Source organism: Heterodontus francisci, chromosome 5 (assembly GCF_036365525.1).
Source record: "Heterodontus francisci isolate sHetFra1 chromosome 5, sHetFra1.hap1, whole genome shotgun sequence".
NCBI lineage: Eukaryota > Metazoa > Chordata > Chondrichthyes > Heterodontiformes > Heterodontidae > Heterodontus > Heterodontus francisci.
The window spans coordinates 32947472-32969172 of NC_090375.1; the positions used below are offsets into that span (position 1 = coordinate 32947472).

The following is a 21701-nucleotide window of genomic DNA, read 5'->3' on the forward strand; positions in this document are numbered from 1 at the left end:
GAAATAAATGAACAATCACCAGCTACTCACCAACAAGATGCTTCCCTTGTGCTGACGTCACTTTATTTTATAGGGATTAAAATAAAACATAAGACTTATTCAGACTTAAGACTACTTCAAAGTACCAAATTTAAAACATACCAAACTTAAAAACCTATTAGACAATTAACTAACTTCCTTGGTTTAACCCACCGCCCTCACAGAGAAATAAAAACAACAGTAATACTCACCAACCAATCACTACCTGGAACCCTGTGGCATCACTCCTTGATTTTTTTTCGCTCGCTCAGCTCCGCGCTGTGCATCCGGGGCCCTGTCTCCTACTTTTTTTTTTATTGCTGCTGCCACCTCTCCTCCTGTTGCCATCATTCAGGGCCGCGTTGTGCTTGACCGGGACCCTGTCTCTTGCTCTACTTATTGCTGCTGTTGCCACTCAAGCTCGTGCTGTGTCCGGGGCCCCATCTCTCAATATTCATTGCTGCTGCCACCATTCAACTCTGTGCTCTTGTAACTACAGTATTTATATAGCTGGCCCAGTTAGGTTTCTCATCAACAATAACACCACGTTGATGGTGAGGTATTCAGCAATGGTAATGCCGTTGAATGTCAAGGGGAAATGGTTAGATTCTCTATTGTTGGAGGTGATCATTGCTCTTGCATGGCTTGCCACTTATCAGCCTGCATGTGGGATGTAGGCATCGCTGGCTAGGCCAGCATTTATTGCCCATCCCTAATTGCCCTTGAACTGAGTGGCTTGCTAGGCCATTTCAGAGGGCATTTTAAGAATTAGATTTCCTTCCCTAAATGACATTAGTGAACCAGAAGGGTTTTTACAACAATCAACAATGGTCTCATAGTCACCATTAGACTAGCTTTTTAATTCCCACATTAACTGAAAGGCATTAATCAAATGTAGTAAACATTAAGAAAGGATCATCTACCATGATGAGATTTGAAACTATGTCCTCAGAGCAGTAGCCTGGGTCTCTGAGTTACTAGTCCAGTGACATTATCACTATGCCACGCCTCCCTATGATGGAGTAGTTGACAATGGTCGGGTCTAGAATACCCTGACGAACTCCTACAGCGATGTCCTGGGGATGAGATGATTAGCCTCTAAAATCCACAACCATCCTCCTTTGTGCGAGGTATGACTCCAACCAGTGGAGAGTTTTCCCCCAATTCCCACTGACTCCAAGTTTGCTAAGGCTCCTTGATACCACAATTGGTGAAATTCTGCCTTGATATCAAGGCAGTCACTCTCATCTCACCTCTGGAATTCAGCTGTTACGTTTATGTTTGTACCAAGAGCATGTGCTGATCCATTCCACCATTGTTTGTCCTCCTGATGTCAGCAACTATCCTTTCTCAATGTTTACTACATTTGCAAGCTTCCTGTCATCTGCAAGCTTTGAAATTATGTCTTCTTTCCTAGAGTCCAGGTACACATTAAAAAGAGCAGTGGTCCTAAAATCGACACTGGGCATGGAGGATACCATTTTATACTTCTCTCCAATCCGAGAAACAACCGTTTACTATTCTCTCCTTTCCAGCCGTCAGCCTATTTTCTATCAAGGTTGGCATTGCCCCTTTAATCCCACAGTCTACAATTTTGTTACCAAAGCTATTAAATGGCACTCTGTCAAACACCTTTTGAAATTCCACATACACATCAATCCTCTCCATTATTTCTCCATTTATCTCTGAAACAAAAACAGAAAATGCTAGATACAATCAGATCAGGCAGCATGTGGAGACAGCAATAAATTTAGCATTTCAGATCGCTACAGACCCCCAGTCAGAGGGAAATAGTAGAGCAGATATGTAGGCAAATCTCTGAGAAATGCAAGAACAATAGGGCAGTTAATAATAGGGGATTTTAACTAACCCAATATTAACTGGGATAGTTTTAGTCTGAAAGGAATTGAGGGAGCAAAATTTGTGAGGTGCATTCAGGGGAATTCTTTTGCCCAGTATGTAGTAAGTCCAACAAGAGAGGGTGCAGTTTTAGACTTAGTTTTAGGAAATGAAGATGAGCAGGTGGAAGGGGTGACAGTGGGAGAGCATTTCGTGGTATTGATCATAATTCAGTCAGTCAGTTTTAACATAATTATGGAAAAGGACAGATACAGAACAGGAGTTAGAGCTCTCAATTGGGGTAAGGCCGATTTTACTAAACTGAGGAGTGATTTAGCCAAAGTGGTCTGGAAAGAGCTACTTGAAGTTAAATCAGTGTCAGAGCAGAGGCAGGCATTCAAAGGGGAGATCCAAGGGGTTCAGAGTAAACAAGGGTGAAGCGGCCAAATCTAGAGTCCCATGGATGTCAAGGAGCCTACAGGGCAAGATAAGGCAGAAAAGGAAAGCTGATGTTTGACACAGAGAACATAATACTACAAAAAGCCAAGAGGAGTATCGAAAGTGGAGGGGTGAAATCAAAAGGAAATTAGGAAAGCAAAGACAGGGCATGAAAGAATATTGGCAAGCAACATCAAGGTGAACCCAAAGATGTTTTATCAATACATTAAGAGTAAGAGGATAACTAAGGAGAGAGTAGGGCCCATAAAAGACCAAAAAGGTAACCTATGTGTAGGGGCAGATGATGTTGGTATGGTTCTTAATGAATACTTTGCATCAATCTTCACAAAAGAGGGGGACATGCAGATACTGTAGTTAAGGAGGAGGAGTGTAAAGTACTGGATGTGATAAACACAGGGAGAGAGGAAGTATTAATGGGATTAGCATCCTTGAAAGTTGGTAAATCACCAGGGCCAGATGAAATGTATCCGAGGCTGTTAAACCCAAGAGAGGAAATAGCAGAAGGTCTGACCGTCATTTTCCAGTCCTCACTGGATACAGGTAGGGTGCCAGAAGATTGGAGAACTGATAACGCTGAACCTCTATTTAAAAAGGGAGTGAGGGAGAGACCGAATAATTACAGGCCAGTCAGTCTAACCTCAGTAGCCAGCAAATTATTGGAATCTATTCTGACACAGGATAAACGGTCACTTAGAAAGGCACAGATTAATCAAGGATAGTCAGTTTGGATTTGTTAAGGGAAGATCTTGTTTCACCAACTTGATCGAATTATTTTGAAGCAACAAGATGAGGGTAGTGCAGTTGATGTGGTCTATAGATTTTAGCAAGGCTTTTGACAAGGTCCCACATGGCAGACTGGTTAAAAAATAAAATCCTATGGGATCCAGGGAAATGCAGCAAGGTGGATACAAAATTGGCTCAATGGCAGGAAACAAAGGGTAATTTGTTGATGGGTGTTTTAGCGACTGGAGGGCTGTTTTCAGTGGCGTTCCACAGGGCTCAGTACTGGGTCCCCTGCTTTTTGTGGTATATATTAACGATTTGGACGTAAATGTAAGGGGCACGATCAAGAAGTTTGCAGACAAGACAAAAATTGGCCGTGTGGTAGATAGCAAGGAGGATAGCTGCACGCTGCAGGAAGATACTGATGGTCTGGTCAGACAGGCAGAAAAGTGGCAAATGGAATTCAACTTGGAGAAGTGTGAGGTGATGCATTTGGGGAAGTCAAACAAAGGAATACACGATTAATGGGAAAATACTGAGAAGTGTAGAGGAAGGAGAATTCACCTTGGAGTGAATGTCCACAGATCCCTGAAGGTAGCAGGATAGGTCGATAAGGTGGTGAAGACGGCATATGGAATCCTTTTCTTTATTAGCCGAGGTGTAGAATATAAGAGCAGGGAGGTTATGCTGGAACTGTATAACTCACTGGTTAGGTCACAACTTGAGTACTGTGTGCAGTTCTGTTCACCTCATTACAGTAAGGATGTAACTGCACTAGAGAGGGTACAGAGGAGATTTATGAGGATATTGCCAGGACTGGAAAAAAAGCAGCTATGAGGAAAGATTGGATAGGCTGGGGTTGTTCTCCGTGGAACAGAGAAAGCCAAGGGCAGATCTGACTGAAATGTACAGAATTTTGAGGGGCCTGGATAGAGTGGAGGTGAAGGGTCTATTCACCTTAGCAGAGAGGTCAGTGACAAGGGGGCATACATTTAGTTGGTAGAAAAATTAGAGGGGAGATGAGGAAAAACTTTTCCACCCAGAGGATGGTGGGGGTCTGGAATTCACTGCTCGATGGGTAGTTGAGGCAGAAACTCTCAACTCATTCAAAAGGAGCCTGGATACGCACCTCAAGTGCCATAATCCGCAGGGCTACGGACCAAATACTGGAGGTGTGATTAGAATAGGTGGATTGTTTTTCAGATGGCACAGACACAATGGGCCAAGTGGCCTCTTTCTGTGCCTTAAACTTTCTATGATTCTATGACCTTTCCTCAGAACTGGTGTCTGAGTACTTTACAGTGATAGATGGAGACAGGAATCGAGAATTAGGGAGATGATAGAAAAGGAAGGAGGTCATAAATAAATTGGGCATTGGAGCACAGTGCTAGAGTGCTTTGTCAAGGCAGTCAGTTGGGACTGACAGCCAATGTTAATTACAAAGTGCCAATTTTAGCTTCAGAGCCCAGAGAGACAAACCGCTTGTTTCAGCCAGGTAATGATTTATATTTGTCAGTTGAAAAGACCAAAAAACAAAGGCAAACGCTTGAGCAGCGGCAAAAAACAAGTAAATGTAATAATTCAGATGGCAAGTCAACCTCTGGTGCTTAAGTTGAAGACCCATTCTTCAGATCATATTGCTTGTCAGTTCTCCAATGCAGTGCAGTAGGCTGTCTTGAACTGTGCATACACTACTACCAATACACAGTTGAATGTATTACTGCAAAGTATTATTTTCCAATTAGCTGACCAGATCAGTGAACACTGGATTTTTCTTCATGCCTCCCAGTCACCCCATGATCTGATTCATGCCCCAGATTACATCAGCCCCACAGCCACCCTTCACAATCTTCCCTGGGTGGACGTTTAAAATATACAGAATTACTGCCTTTAACTTTCTCCAATTTGCTATTATCTACAGTTCTATTACAGCAAGGAAGTTAAGAGATTTGAAAGAGATGTTCAAAGCCATGAACCGTTTTACTAGCATAAATAATCAGTGGCAGAAGGCTCAGTAGATAACCAGGGGACAGCAATTTAAGGTAACAGGCAAAAGTACCAAAGGCAACATATTTTAAAAACACGGCAAGTTACTGTAATCTGCAATGCACTGCCTGAAAGTGTGGTGGAAGCAGATTCAACTGTAACTTTCAAAAGGGAATTGATTAAATACTTGAAGGGAAAAAATCTGCAGGACTAGGACTATGAGAAAGCAGCAGGGCAGATGGACAAGTTAGACAGCTCTACTCAAGATCCAGCACAGACACAGTGGGCAGAATTGCCTCCTATGCTGTACCATTCTATCTTTCTAATTCAGAGAGCAATCTTTTGCAAAATCTGATTATCTCAAAGCAATAGCTTCCAAATTCAGTTAGACAAATCCATTTCTCTGTACAATTTGCTCCTAGTCACAGTATCAATCTGTAACATGGCAGTATTCAATTGCCAGTAGAGGAACAAAATACAAATGTTCTGCCTTTTGTTTTAGGTTTTTGATCTTGGAATTCAGGTGATGCTGGCAAGGTAGCACTTATTATCCATCTCCACTTGCCCTGAAAACTGAGTGGTTTAACAGTCAACCACATAGCATAGCCATATGTAGGCCAGACTAGCCAAGTCTGGTAAATTCCCTTCCCTGAAAAACACCAGTGAAATAAGTGGGTTTGTATGACAACCTGACAGCTTTCATCATTTTTTTCTGATGTCAGTTCACGAAATACTTAACGCATTGAATTCAATTGCACAACCTTCCAGGCTACTATTTGAACATTCAATCTCGGGTCCAAAACCAGAACCACAAGATTATCATATTCCTAAATTGACTCTGGATACCATGAGTTCTCAACTAATATTGTGCAAAACTATTTTAAAATTGCACATGTTCAGTTGACTATAAAAGGAAAACCCTAACAGTTTGTTAAATACTAATACATTTAATGCTGTAAAACTCATCCAACTGCAATTTCTACACTTACCTTTGATCTCCTTGGTGAATTTTACTCTCTGGGAATCAGTTAATGGTTTCTGTTGTTCTTCAATATTTTTAAAATCCAAAACTTCACACATGAATTCAATCACTGGCTGGGCTTTATAAAACGCTGTAGCAGATACTGAAAACAGAAAGAAATTTGTAATATTCTTTCTCCCTGTTTTGTAGCAAATATTTGTGCTCAAAATAATGGCCATTAGTGGTAGGGAATTAAACAGTTTTCACATTTGCAACATCCAGGATCAGGATCTCACAATTCCAAATCAACTGTAGCAACCACATGCAGAGTAAAGTTCCCTCTTCTCTGCCTTGAACCTCTGAAAGCAAACCTGAAAATTAGATGTCAGAAGTACAGAGAATATTTGCTTGGTGGCTGAAAGTAGCAATATCTTCAAGGGCCATTAGGGATGGGCAATAAATGTTGGCCTTGTCAGCGATGCTCACACCCCATCAACAAATTTTTTTTTAAATCTGATTTTTACTGTAATATGCAGAAAGGGTTTAAACATGGATTTGAACAGCTTAGGAAACTAGATCTAGAGCCAGAAAAAAATGGACAGTCTGGGCACCATACCAAGACCTAGAGTTAGAAAGCATGGCAAATTTGAAGTATAAAGATGTTAACCTGCACAGGCTCAAGAAGCCATCTGTACAAATTGCCAATCATGTCTGGACAATATATGTTGCCGTGAAGCAATGTGTCAATTTACAGGATTATTAAAACCGTATCCATTATAAATACTACAGGCACATTCTTTATGTGATGAACAATGGCTGCACTATGTCTTTTTAATGAAAGCTGGCCATCAGCCTGGCTAAAACGGTTTTCATATTTCTTCTAACTAAGATTCAATTAAGATATATTCAGCATTTCAGGTCTATGCCTTAATTCCAGGGATGTTCCACGTGGTACAAAAGTAAAATACTGCAAATGCTGGAAATCTGAAATAAAAACAGAAAACGCTGCAAACACAGAGCAGGTCAGGCAACATCTGTGTATGAGAGAAACAAAATTCTACATCGTTGTGTTCTGGGTCTCCTATTGTTCATAGATAAAGGAAATAGGTGAATTAAGTAGAAAGAATGGTAGGTGTATTTTTGTACAGAAAATACAAGGTACTGCATATTGGAATGGAAAAGAAGCATATACAAAATAAAGAGGTGATGAGGTGCCCATTAGCTGAAGTAGAAATGATTTGGATGCTATTAACCTCCATGTATCTAGTCATTCAGAAGTTGCCAACAAGATACATCATATTCAGCTGCATTTTGTTAGCATTTGATCAGAAGTTGAAACTAGTAAGCCTCATCTTGCAAAGATCATTGACATGGCCACATTTAGAACGGTGTGTAATTTTGAAAGGACACTAACTTGAGGTGGGTGGGGGTTGGTTGATTAGTGCAGTCGGCTAGATGGCTAGAGTGTGATGCAGAAAGTACAGGTTCAATCGAAGTTCCAGCTGTGGTAGTTCATGGAGGCCTGCCTCCTTGCCTTGCCCCATGCTTCAGGAGTGGTGCCCTTCAAGCTATACATTACCAACTGTCTCTCTGATGCCTATGGTCCTTTGGGACTACAGCTAGAACCACCATCCAGGCCTTGAAAATGCTTTATACAATTAAGTGTTCTTTGCCATAAAAAAAGGGATTAAAATTACAGAATTGTGAAGTGAATGCAACAGCTTTACACTGATTCCAGCAGCTCATAATTTTGGGCTATGATGGACTAAATCTAATAGCAATAACATTCATTGTAAGTTTCAACTTGGCTTGGATATACCATATAACTGCATGCACAAAATCAAATTCATAATTTTGTGCTATTCTGCAAAATCTATATCATACATGCATACCAGTGCATAATGCATTTATACATTGGTTTCTGAAGCTATATTCATCACCTATTTGTTAGTGAAAGTTATAATACAAAAATATTAACTCCATAAAAGCCAGAAATTCCACACACCTATACACATGCATAACGACGCACAGAATGAACTGTGAAACTACATTTGGAAATTCTAGCACGTTCACATTGAAGATCAATAACCAAACGCAGAACTCACAGTGCAAAATTGTTTAGACCTTAAGCTTCAACAAATTTGGATAGATTGTAAACTCGAGATTCTGATGCTATTTTGAGCCCAGTCTGCCCTCTCAGGTGGATGTAATAAATTGCACCAAATTTGAAGAGCAGGGAAACTCAACGTCTTGGCCAGTATTTCTCTCAATCAAAACTGCCACAAAAGCAGATTACTTAGTCAATCATTTCCTCTATGTAAATTGGCTGCTGTGCTTCCCTATATTACAAGAGTGACTACACTTCATACATACTTCATTGACTGTATAGCGTTTTGGGAAGCCCTGTGGATGTGAAAGATGTTATATAGACACAAGCTTCCTATTCCTTCCCATTAGCCTCCAAAATTAGCCTTTTTATTTGTTCATGGGATGTGGGCGTCGCTGGCTAGACCAGCATTTATTGCCCTCGAAAAAGTGACGAGTTGCCTTCTTGAACCACTGCGGTTCTTGCTGTGAAGGTACACCCACAGTGCTGTTAGAAAGGGAGTTCCAGGACTTTGACCCAGCGACAGTGAACGGATGGTGATACAGTCCCAAGTCAGGATGGTGTGCGGTTTGGAAGGGAACTTGCAAGTGGTGTCCCCATGCATCTGCTGCACTTGTCTTTCTAGGTGGTAGAGTTCAAGGGTTTGGAAGGTGCTATCTAAGGAGCCTTGAAAGTTGCTGCAGTGCATCTTGTAGATGGTACACACTGCTGCCACTGTGCATCGGTGGTGATAGGAGTGAATGTTGAAGGTGGTGGATGGGGTACCAATCATGCAGGCTGCTTTGTCCTGGATGGTGTCAAGCTTGAGTGTTGCTGGAGCTGCACCCATGCAGGCAAGTGGAGAGTATTCCCTCACACTGCTGACTTGTGCCTTGCAGATGGTGGACAGGCATTGGGGAGTCAGGTAGTGAGTTACTCACCACAGATTTCCTAGCCTCTGACCTGCTCTTGTAGCCACGCTATTTATATGGCTGGTCCAGTTCAGTTTCTGGTCAATGGTAACCCCCAGGATGTTGATAGTGGGGGTTTCAGCAATGGTAACGCCATTGAACATCAAGGGGAAATGTTTAGATTCTCTCTTATTTGAGATGGTCATTGCCTGGCACAATATTACTTGCCACTCATCAGCTCAAGCCTGGATGTCGTCCAGGTCTTGCTGCATTTCTACACAGACTGCTTCAGTATCTGAGGCGAATGGAGAACATTGTGCAATCAGCAGCGAACATCCCTACTTCTGACCCTATGATGGAAATGTTAATTTAGCCCCATTATTATTTTTTCCAGAACACTCAGCCGTACCGTGCAAAGCTCATTAACCAAAGTAATTAAAAACCCAAAAGGAAACTACCATTAGCTGATGGTACAAGGACTAGAGGATACTGTTTTAAGGTTTTGGGCAAGAGATGCAGGGGGATATGAGGAAGAACATTTTTTTTTATAACAGTGAGTGGTAATGGCCTGGAACTTGTTGCCTATGAGAGTGGTGGAAGCAGAGACTATGAATGATTTCAAAAGGAAAGTGGGTGGGCACTTGACAGAAATAAACTTACAGAGCGACAGAGATAGAGCCGGGGGAATGGGGCTGATCGGATTGCTTTACAGAGCCAGCATGGACTCAATGGGCCGAATGGCTTCCTTCTGTGCCACTCTGACTCTGACCTCAAAAGTAGATCAATTGAGAGCGCAGTGAAAAATACCTCATTTCTAAAAACACAAGAATAAATTCGTACAACACATTAACCTCTGAAACCTACCATCAATATTAAGCATCATTTTCCACAATGAAGGCCTGACTGACTGGTGAAATCCAAACCAGACTTCCCTGCCCCCTCCCAAGGGATTAGAGCACCCCTCAGATGGTGTGAAGAATGAACGACCTACTGGAGTGTACCTGAAAGGGAAAAAAATGTTTATTAACTGGAGAAAGAATGTAATCACTAATTATAACTATAAAGACTATTAATTTTTCTAGATCAACTCTTGCAAATTAAGCAGTGTAAAGTAATAGTCACTCTTTCTTCTCTGTCTGGCTTCAGGAGTATGCCAGCTGTGGCTCAGTTGAGTCAGAAGGTTCCACTCCATGACTGGAGCACAAAAATCAAGGCTGACACTCAAGCACAGGACTGAGGGTGTGCCGCACGCCTTTTAGATGAGATATTAAAGCAAGGCCCCATCTACCCTCTCAGTTGAACGTAAAGGATCCCATGGTACTATTTCCAAAAATAGCAGGGGAGTTACCCCTGTTGTCTTGGCCAATAATTATCACAAAAAGAGATTGTCTGCTCATTACCACGGTACTGTTTATGGGAGCTTACTGTGCGCACATTGGTTGCCGCATTTCCTACAGTACAACAGCGACTATATTCAAAAGTGCTTTGTGACGGCCAGTGGTCGTGAAAGGCACTATATAATAGAAATCTTTCCTTTTGCCCAAATAAGGCAGTAAAAGCATCGTGCTGCACAATATTTAGAGAACATTAAGCCACAATACTGTGGAGTGGGAAAGAGAAAAAAGTACAGCAAGAGCATCATTCCAAGTCACTATTGCCCATCCCTTCTGAGCTAAATGCAGAACCAGGCAAACCAAAAAATAAAGACATTAAAAATGGCAATTGTGAATTAATCATATTACGACATTCTCTACCAATCAGGAACTCCGCATAAAATCCTCCCAAAACTGAAAGTTGTTCTAGTTCAGATCCAGTTATAGCAGAAGCTTTTTTTTTTTTGCACGCCCTCACACCTGCCTAGAGAAGATGGATATTGTGTATACACTTGCTCAAATAGCAGACAGTCCATATGTTACGTGTTTTACACACTCCACCTGCACAGAAATCCCCTCAGTTCAGTAGTTCTGGACTGAAGGGAAATTATTGTGCTTTAAAGCAACATGTATGGTCATTTTACCAGGTCTGGATGTGATGACAGCTATAGGCAATGATACAGAACCAACCTCTCGTTAACAAATCACTGCAGTTGGAAAAATAAAGATCCATTTGGACTCTGAACCCAAGGTATATTAAAATTTGCAAAAAATGGATGCCTATCCAAACCAAGTAACTCTTCTCTATTTAGATTAACAAATGTTACTAGTAAAAGGGTGGTGGGAGGTAAAAATATGACAACTTTTTAAATGTTGAAAGAGATTAAATGGAAGAAAATTCAAGCATGGGCAGGTTTTACCCGAGCTGTGCAAAAAAGTTGACATGAATATTTCTTCTGACTATATTCTTATGCTAACCATATTAAACTTAGTCAGACAGAGGAGTTTTCAACATTAATCATACAAAGAATTGCGCAATAGGAACTCTCCTACTTACCAGAAAAAAAGTTTCAGTATCAAATTTAAATTTCAATTACAATTCTACAGAGGCTTACACATCACATTGCCTCGCTGACTCCTGATCTCCCACTTGTCTCTCTAGACTCCCAGTTTCCGTTCCTGAAGAGCGTTAGTGCACTGCAATGCAGGGAATAGAAAATGTTGCACGTGCATTGAAAGCAAACTTCTTGTTGTGAAGTTGCTTGATAGATCTCCTTCACCCACGTGCACCCGCCCGAGCCCCCCAATCCCCACCCCCAGATTCAATGCACACTATAAATCTGAAATCTAGCACTACTGAAGACTTGAAGATGAAGAGGGTCCAGCAGGAACTGAGCAGCAACTGCAGATGAACAGAAGTCAAGGAGAGCTGAGCAGGAAACTTATGATGCAGACACAAAAAAAAAAACAGTAGGACTGACCCAGCAGATGTAACCCCAGTGAGCTATATTACTACAAGCAGCAACGATTCCAGGACATCGCTTCCCCCAGAAATTGAACCACATGACCTAAATTATTTGCCTATACACATGCACTGCAACTACATAAACACAGGAACTATGATCATTATACCCAAAAACTTAACTATTTGGGTTACCCAAACACAAGTGCAACATTTAACCAAGTAGACAACTGGCTCTTTAAATTAAAAATAAGGAAAAGAGAGGTGACCCAGAATCACAATAGCAATGCAAGGTAATTTAATTCACAAAGGACACCAAGCTATAGAGGTTTGTAGACTCAGGGGATGTAGCCAAACACTTACACAGGGAACTAAATCGACATTTCACCTGGGATGATAAGGGCAAATGCAAGATACTGCATGTTGAGGTTAAAAATAATCAGCACTTTTAGTCTATGAATGTCAAGGAAAATGTTAAGACACCTAGGGTACTGGTTTACTCATCACTAAATAGTATAAGGTGGCTTTAAAAACTGATTGTGCATGACCAAGCTGTCTTTTAAGATGATTTTCCAAAGTGACAAACTTCCACAAGGCCTTTGGCAAGTATTCTGAGGATTCCTTTATAAACTAGTTAGTGGACAATCAAGGACACATAATTGGCCACACTAAGCGATGCATAGGGTATTTGACAGAGTGTCACTGGCTGGAGTGGGAGATAGTGCATTTAGTGTACTCTTGATCTGTGCTGAAACCCACCTATTTCAGGTGTATGTATTAATGACCTGGAATTACTGTCTCAAGTTGAAGGAAAGCCAGAGGTTGATTGACTCGTCACTCACCAGTATAGGATGGCTATAAACAAAGCAAGCAAGATTATACTGTCAAAGCCACTGATTAGCTGTATAGTGCCCTGGTTAGGTCAGAACTGAAGTACAATTCTGGTCACAGAAACACAGGAAGGCCATCCATGCCCTTGAAGCAATCTAGAGGTGAGTAAAGCAGTTAATCCCTGGTGAAAGAGCAAAGAATGGCAAAGAATGACTTGATAAACTGGAGTCCTTCAGCCTCAAAGAGGCATGCATCAGAGGGAATCTCAGAAGTATACAACATATTCACTCGGAGAGAAAATAAACCCAAAACAATCCTCTCAAATGTGAGAAGGACAAGGGTTGTGTAAAATCTAGGCCAGATATCGGGAAGTATTACTTTGTGCAGTGTGATATCAATTGCTAGTAGGTTGTCAGAAAAGATAAGAGGCCAGGGCAACAGATTCACTTTAAAAAAAGCTAGATGCTATAATGGGATAATAGGGTTGAGTATTTTCAAAGGATGAAATCATATTGACTGCAGAACTTTGCTCATCCAACCTTTTATCCATCACAGATCAATAGAGTCATAGAGATACAGCACTGAAACAGGCCCTTCGGCCCACCGAGTCTGTGCTGACCAACAGCCACCCATTTATACTAATCCTACATTTAATCTCATATACCCTACCACATCCCACCTTCCCTCAATTCTCCTACCACCTACCTACACTAGGGGCAATTTACAATGGCCAGTTTACCTAACAACCTGCAAGTCTTTGGCTGTGGGAGGAAACCGGAGCACCCGGCGGAAACCCACACGGTCACAGGGAGAACTTGCAAACTCCGCACTGGCAGTACCCAGAACTGAACCCGGGTCGCTGGAGCTGTGAGGCTGCGGTGCTAACCAATGTGCCACTGTGCGGCCCCAAATCAAGTATTTGATTTTCATTAATTGAGCTTGTAAATTGAGTAACTGCAAACATATGATCAGGCGCTCTGCAATAGAATGTGTGCAATTCCCAAATTGGCAGTGGATGAAGGAGTTGATCACCACATCTGCATTTGAAGTGTGAAAATAATTCTGTCATCTCTAATTTATCTAGTCAGCATCCCTTGAAAGATGCAAAAATATTTTGAAGTTTGAGAATCCATCATTAAAAAGTGAGTTCAGTTTTTGAGGGACGACCAGTAAGATACTTCAGTAGTGATTCTGCAGCAGTCACTGGTTTCCCTTTCCATGCAGAAACGTAAAACTCACATGTAAGATCATCTACTAAATACCACATTTAGTCACTAGATGGCTCTTACCTCATGGAGGGTAGATGTCTCATCACTACATCTAGCGCTTGAATTGATTCAAAAGGAATTGCTGGGAGTCGACCTGAAAGTGCATCATGCAAGGCTTGAAGGCTGACACATGCCACCCACTTTATCACCACTTTAAAAATCCTGTCCTTTCCTTCGCCTGGTAGAGTTACCTCTAGCTCCACCTATTTAAAAGAAAAATGAATAAGGAAAAGCAGGACAATATGTTAAATATAACATATAAAGATGTGGAAATACCTATTTATAAGTCACATTGAAAGAACATCGGTACATAATAAAGGTTAACATTCCCCATCAACAATCAACATTAAAAGTGACAAGCACTTGAGGTTATAATACATACAATAATTTATCTGATTATAAACTTCAGTAAAATAGTCACAGAATTGAAGGGAGGTCTACCTATATTTACACCTGTTAATTTATTTGTTTCAGATGACTGAAAATTACATTAACATAAACTTTTGTTTATTCAGGAAAATTATTACTAATGCAATCTAGATTCTGTGATGATCTGATCATTTATCAAAGTCAATATGTTAGTCACAATAATTACGGTATGCTATATTTTTTTTTTAAAACTGTATCCCATAGAACTAATCCCATCTGGTTCACTAATGTCCTTTAGGGAAGAAAATCTGCCTTCTGGTCTGGCCTTCATGTGGTCGAATCTTAAGTGCCCTCTGAAATCGACGAGCAAGCCACTCAGTTGTGTCAAACCGCTACAAAGTGTAAGACAAGGAATTCTCTCCTTAACAGCACTGTGGGTGTACCTACACTACATGGAAGGCAGCGGTTCAAAACGGCAGCTCACCACCACCTCCTCAAGGGCAATTAGGGATGTGCAATAAATGTTGGCCTAGCCAGCAACGCCCCCATCCCATGAACGAATAAAAAAAAGGGCAGTGCAACATGCAAACGAAATTGGTTGAGACACAAAAAGCACAGAATAGTGTCCAACAGTTGATTTTTCAAACTGGAGGCAAGTATCATGGTGCACCCCAGGGGTTGGTACTGGGACCACCACTCTTTTTGATATTAATAACTTGGACTTGAGTATAGAGGGCTTAATTTCAAAGTCTGCCAATGGCATTAAGCTTGGAAATATAGCAAACAATGAGAAGAATAGCAGCAGACATCAGGAAGACAGACTGGTGAAATATGCAGATATGCAGAGACATGACAGAGAAAATTTAATGCAGAAAAGTGTGAATGCTGCATTGAGGAAGGAAAAATGAGACACTAAATGGTAAGATTTTAAAGGGGGTATAGCAAAAGGACCAGGGAATGCAGTTATGCAGACAGACTAGAGAAGCTATTAGTAGGGATGCGGTAACAGGGCACTTAAATCATAATATGATTAGGCAAAATCAACATTGTTTCATGAAAGGGAAAGGTGAGGTGAGAGTGAGTACCTTTAACATCAAGGCAGCACTTGACAGAATATGGCATCAAGGAGCCCTTGCAAAACTGGAGGCAATGGGAATCAGAGGGAAAACACTCCACTGGTTGGAGTCATACCTAGCACAAAAGGAAGATGGTTATGTTTGTTGGAGGTCAATTGTCTCAGTCCCAGGACATCAGTTCCTCAGGGTAGTGTCCTCGGCCCAACCATCTTCAGCTGCTTCATTAATAACCTTCCCTCCATCAAAGTCAGAAGTGGGGATGTTCAGCGATGATTGCACAATGTTTGCGACTCCTCAGATACTGAAGCAGCCCATGTCCAGATGAAGCAAGACCTGGGCTGAAAAGTGGCAAGTAACATTCGCACCACACAAGTGCCAGGCAATGACAATCTCAAACGAGAGACTCTAACCATCTCCCCCTTGATGTTCAATGGCATTACGATCGCTGAATCCCCCACTATCATCCTGGGGAGTCACCATTGTCCAGAAACTGTACTGGACCAGCCACAAATACTGTGGCTACAAGAGCAAGTCAGAGGCTGGGAACTCTGCAGCAACTAACTCACCTCCTGACTCCCCAATGCATGTCCATCATCTACAAGGCACAAGTCAACAGTGTGATGGAATACTCTCCACTTGCCTGGATAGGTGCAGTTCCAGCAACACTCAAGCTTGACATCATCCAGGACAAAGCAGCCCCCTTGATTGGCACCCCTTCCACCACCTTCAACATTCACTCCCCTCGTCATCGATGCACTACAGTAACTCACCAGGGCTCCTTCGACAACACCTTCCAAACCTATGACCTCTACCACCTAGAAGGACAAAGGCAGCACGGGCACACCACTGCCTGCAAGTTCCACTCCAAGCCACACACCATCCTGACTTGGAACTATATCGCCAGTCCTGCACTGTCACTGGGTCAAAATCCTGGAACTCCATTCCTAACAGCACTGTAGGCGTACCTACACTCCAAGGACTGCAGCGGCTCAAGAAGGCAACTCACCACCACCTTCTCATGGCCATAAGGGATGGGGCAATAAATGCTGCCCTTGGCAGCGACACACATTCCATGAACAAATTTTTATTTTTTATTTTTTTTTAAAACAATTGAGGTTTTTTGAGGGTGTAACTGAAATTAAAAAAGGGAATCAGTCTATTTTGTATATTTGGATTTACAGAACACATTCAATAAGGTCCCACACAGGCAGTTGTTACACAAGATGCTCATGGGATTGGTGTATTACATTAGCATGGATTGAGGGATGGCAAACGGACAGAAGACAAATAGTTAATTTTTGGGTCGAGTACCAGATTGTTGCAAGGATCAGTGTTTAAGCGTCAGCTATTTACAGTCCATATCATAGAAAATAGGAGTAGGCCATTCGGCCCTTCGAGCCTGCACCGCCATTCAATACGATCATGGCTGATCGTCCAAACTCAGTATCCTGATTTCAATGATTTAGATGAGGGGACTAAGTGTAACATCCAAGTTAGGTGAGAAAGTAAGTTCTAATGGTTGCAAATGAATATAGACCGATCAAGAAGATGGGAGCATAATGTGGGGAAATGTGCAATTATCCAATTTGGTAGGAAGAATAGAAAAGCAGTGGAAGGCTAGGACGGTGTTGGTTTGCAGAAGACTAGCACGCAAATCCACAGAAGGTTAATATGCAGGTAACAGCAAACAATTAGAACGGCAAATGATGTTAGCCCTTTTGCAAGGGGGCTCGAGCATAAAAAATTAAGGAAGTCTTGCTGCAATTATATAGGGCTTTGGTGAGACCACAGCTGGAATATGGTGTTCCTTACCTAAGGAAGGATATACTAGCCTTAGAGAGGGCGTAATTAAGGTTTGCTAGATTGATTCCTGGGATGAAAAGGTTGTCCTATGAGGAGATAGAGTAGAAATGGGCCTATGTCCTCTGCAATGAAGAATGGGAAGTGATGTGATTGAAATCTAGAATTTCTTTTTAAGAGGATGCCAGCATCGAGCTGAGAGGCTGTTTTCCCTTGCTAGAGTGTCAAGACCAGAGTTGTCCAACCTTTTTTGCATTTGGGAGGGGTAGGGGACAGTGAGAATTTCGGAAAGATAAAGGCATTAAAAAGTTATCTTACTATCAAAACAACAAATGTGCATTTTTGTGAAGAGGTTTTAAATAAGATTAATTTATTGACTTACTTTCTCATCACTACGTTGGACGCTGATTTAGTGTAATACCCGGCATTATTTGCTTGCACAAACAGTCAATGTCTGTCCGCACACTTGTAGTGATGCTGAATATTGGACAGATATTCATCTGTCAAGAGTTATCTTGACCCCCCACACGCTCACTCTCACTCTCCCTCTCCCCCCCACCCCCCCCCCCACTCACACTCTCTGACAGTTAAAGGGAGCGGGAGCGCTCAGCACAGTAGCTTTGTGGTTTGTCCATTTGTTTGATATCAGGCCATCAGTTTCACAGCTGGCAGCTGAAGCAGGAATGCGCTTCCCAACTTGGGACAGATTTGGAGATTTCTGGTGGGCTTTTAAAAAAAAAGCGTCAGAAAACCCTGAATTCATCCGAAGTTGGGAACTGCGTCCCTGCTTCAGCGGCTGTCAGCTGTGAAACTGACAGTCATTTTTTTTTTTTTATTAAAAAGGCTAGTCTGAAAGAGGACGACGACAATGGGAAATTTCCCATCTCCAGTCACGGACCCCTAGCAAGGATGAGGAACAGCCCAAGCGCAGATTACACCCGCAGGCCAGATGGAAACCTTTGGCGGGCGGGATCCTGGCCCACAGACCCTATGTTGGACAAGCTTGGTCTAGACTTTGGGGAGATGGTGGCATTGTGGTAATGTCACTGAACTAGTAATCCAGAAGCCCAGGTTAACATCCTGTGGACAAGAGTTCAAATCCCACTCTGGCAGCTGGCGCAATTTAAATTCATCTAGTTAAAAAAAAAATTCAATTAATTAGAAAATCTAAGAGAATTGAAAGCTGGTCTTAGTAATGATGCCATGAAACTATTGCTTTAGATGTGAGATTTGTTCTAGAAAGAGTACCACAAATGTGCAAACCCAGATGTACGTGTATAATATGGGACCTGTCAGCTTTTTGAGAGCCATGCACCATTTTGTTTTTAAGTAACGAATACAAACCACAACTATTGCTCTTCTAAGAGGAAAGGAATACTGCCTTTGGCACAATATAATTTTTTCAAAAATTGAAGAGTGCCTACTAACTATCCATCTGTCATATATATTATAATTTTTATATCTAATCCTGTGGTGACAGAAAACCAGCACTCTATATTTTTCAAACCTCTATATATTAAAAGGCAACATTTGAGTTGATCCAACTGTTACGACCAACGCGGGAGGAATGCACTCTTAATTCAGTCCGATTTCTCCACAGATCACAACATATCAATAAATTTTCCCACTTATCGAAAAGCCAGTTAGACACTCTATTTGTCCCAAGAAAGCACGCCAACCAGGTTTCTTTAACAACTAAATTATCAGATTACAATAAACCAAGTCTTAACCAATATGAAGTAAATATATACACGCATTGAAATATTAAAGCCCTTTTTTTCTTATATATCCTAGCCCTCTCATGCACTCATACATCCAAAAACCAGTTAACCAGAAAAAATGGATGTTTGCTTCCAGCTGTTACAAAGAAATAGCAGGAATTTAAAAAAATTGATTCTGAATATGGAAGTCCTTTGTTTTGATGAGGCGTCCCAAAGTCAAATAGTTGGCTGCCACTAGGAATCTTTCCAGGTGAGTTGACGAACAGTCTGTTTGGGTCAGCATTGAAAGAAATTCAACTGCAGAAGGCTTCACATAGGTCTTACAGCAGGTGTGCAGCAACAGAGGTGTCTGCTCTCTCACATTCGATACAAAGACCTTTGAAAGGTGCAAGGTTTCTGCAAGCATTCAGGATGTGTTCAAAAAAACAGGACATAACATTAGAACTTCATACAAGCTTCTGCTTTTCAAGAGCAGGGATTCTTCAAACAGAGGTAACAGTTTTCTTCTGAACTCCTGGCAGATCCATAAACAAATTCCAACTGCCTGCTTTTAGTCCAAAAACCAGCATCTTTTAACACTTCAAACTGAAACCAAAACTTTTTTCCAGGCAAGTCTCATGCTATTCATAAATTCACTCGTCAACACAAAATAGCTCTTCAGTCAACCCACTGTGGTGTTAACTTGAAATCACCTGCTTTCCAGTAAAAACTTGTATACTGGTTAAACTTTTCTTGAACTTCCTTTCAAAAAAAATAGCTCCCAAAGGTCAGCTTCTTCAGTTAAAAATATAAATTCCAAGTTTTAACAAAGATACATGGAAACTCTCATAACAATTAATGTAAGGGTACAGTTACGACTGAGGCAGGAGCAATGCACTGGTAATTCAGTCCCATCACTCCACAGGTTGCAGCATATTATTAAAGTTACCCAACCAGAAAACAGCCAAATTAAACACTCTAGTAACCCCCAGAATAAAACAGATCAAACCAGTTATCTTTAGACAAACAGATTAACTATTTATTGAAACTAACTCAATTACTATTAAGATAATCCTATGTCTAAAGACTTTATAACTTACTTTAACCTAACTCCGCCATTTACACACCTGCATTCAAAAACCAACATTTAACCAATTTTAAAAATAATGTTTTAAAAAATTAGCTGTTAATGAGTCTTTGTGGGTTACATTCCTGATGGGTGAGCTATCCTAGTGTAAAAAAAAAAAATCCGATGCTACTCGAAGTCTCCACGCAGATATGATGAAACTGTCTTTTCTTGATAAGCATTCAAAGCAGTTCGGCTGCAGCAGGCATCAAATAGTTCTTTCAACACGGGGAACGACAGGTCTATGTGTAGATTTTAAAATTGGCAGACTTCAGTCAAAGCTTTACTGTGAATTCCAGAAAACACAATCAGTCAAGAGAGATTCAATATTGAAGCAAAGACTCCTTAGACTGGAGGTAAAGAAAAAGGAATTTTGCTACCCCCAGCAATACGAATGTTCTCTTCAAAAGGGATTTTTTTCTCCATAGGCAATTAACCTATGTGGCTTATTATAAAATTTCTGCTGAGAATTCTCTTCTTTCAAGGCAAGCACGCTTCACTGGTGTCTCTCAAAGCATGTTTTTTTTTAAAAACAGTTAAATTGAAACATTACACCATGTGACCTCTCTCTCTCACTGTTTTCTAAGCAATAGGTATAGGTGTGGCACACTGTTCTCAGAAATCTAAAACTTCTCAGTCTTAAAAGGTACACTGTTTTTAAACAGAGGAGAAAAAAAATGTTCCGTGACAGTACACACTCAGTGCTTTACCATTTGAATTTCATAATTTAATTTTACTCACCCTGTCTCTCCCTATAGGAAGAGGCATTGCAGTGTAGAGGTTTTTCCTTCCATCAAACACTGGCTTCCGGTCACCAAAGATTTGATTTTTAAAATGCTGAACCATGTGTTCAACAATTTCTCTGTAAAGTAAAATTATTATATCACTTCTGCAGCTGACTGGATATATGCACTTATTTTATCAAAACAGGCAGATATGTACTAAGGTGATGTAATTTACACTATTGTACAAAGTCTTAATCTAAGCGTAAAACGTTTCCCAATTTGTGCTTTAATTATAGTAAAATTGTACTAAGAGACAAGTAGCATACATTAGAATCAACTAGATTATCTTCCTACATTGTCAAAACATCCCAAACAACATCTCACAATGTATTATTAGAAAGTAGTGACATATGTAAGCAAACCAATGGATTAGAATCATAGATGTCCAAATATAAGTTTTGCTTCCATTAATTCAGCATGTTGAAACCAACGAAGATTTCAGTACAAAGGCTCAGGACTGGCAACAGTCTTGAGATTAAGCTGGTCTGTTCACAACCTTGGTGCCACATCAGAACCCAACTTGAGCTTTTCACCTCATTTGTGCCATCACCAAGACTGCCTATTTCCACCTCTAACATCACCCAGCTCAGCTCATCTGCTGAAATCTCATCCACGCGTTCGTTAACTATAGACTTGACTATTCCAATGCATTCCTGGCTGGTCTTCTACTCTCCATTAACATGAGGTCATCCAAGACTCTGCTGTCCATGTCTTAACTCACACCAATTCCCATTCCCTTATCACCCCTGTGCCCACTGACCCACATTGGCTCCTGGTCAAGCAATGTCAATATAAAAATTTTTATCCTTGCTTTCAAATCTCTCCACAGCCTCGCCTCTCAAAAATCGCTGCAATCTTCACCAGCCCCACAACCCTCATATCTCCACCCCACTAACTCGGGCCTCTTGTGCACCCCCGGATCTTAATC

The 21701-nt window shown here is 41.1% G+C and overlaps 1 protein-coding gene across 2 annotated transcripts in view; it reads right to left on the reverse strand.

Annotated features, from left to right (window-relative positions):
- Positions 1 to 21701, reverse strand: part of ago2 (argonaute RISC catalytic component 2) — a 133795-nt gene that overhangs the window by 49528 nt on the left and 62566 nt on the right. Inside the window, exons 3-7 of one of the 2 annotated variants that reach the window (XM_068031293.1) lie at positions 20730 to 20850; positions 13939 to 14120; positions 9848 to 9984; positions 6015 to 6149; positions 31 to 60 (exon numbers count right to left, since the gene is read on the reverse strand). In XM_068031293.1, the coding sequence (XP_067887394.1) occupies positions 31 to 60; positions 6015 to 6149; positions 9848 to 9984; positions 13939 to 14120; positions 20730 to 20850 (605 nt within the window). The remainder of the gene's footprint in view (positions 1 to 30; positions 61 to 6014; positions 6150 to 9847; positions 9985 to 13938; positions 14121 to 20729; positions 20851 to 21701) is intronic. The other variant, XM_068031294.1, reaches the window with a different exon arrangement.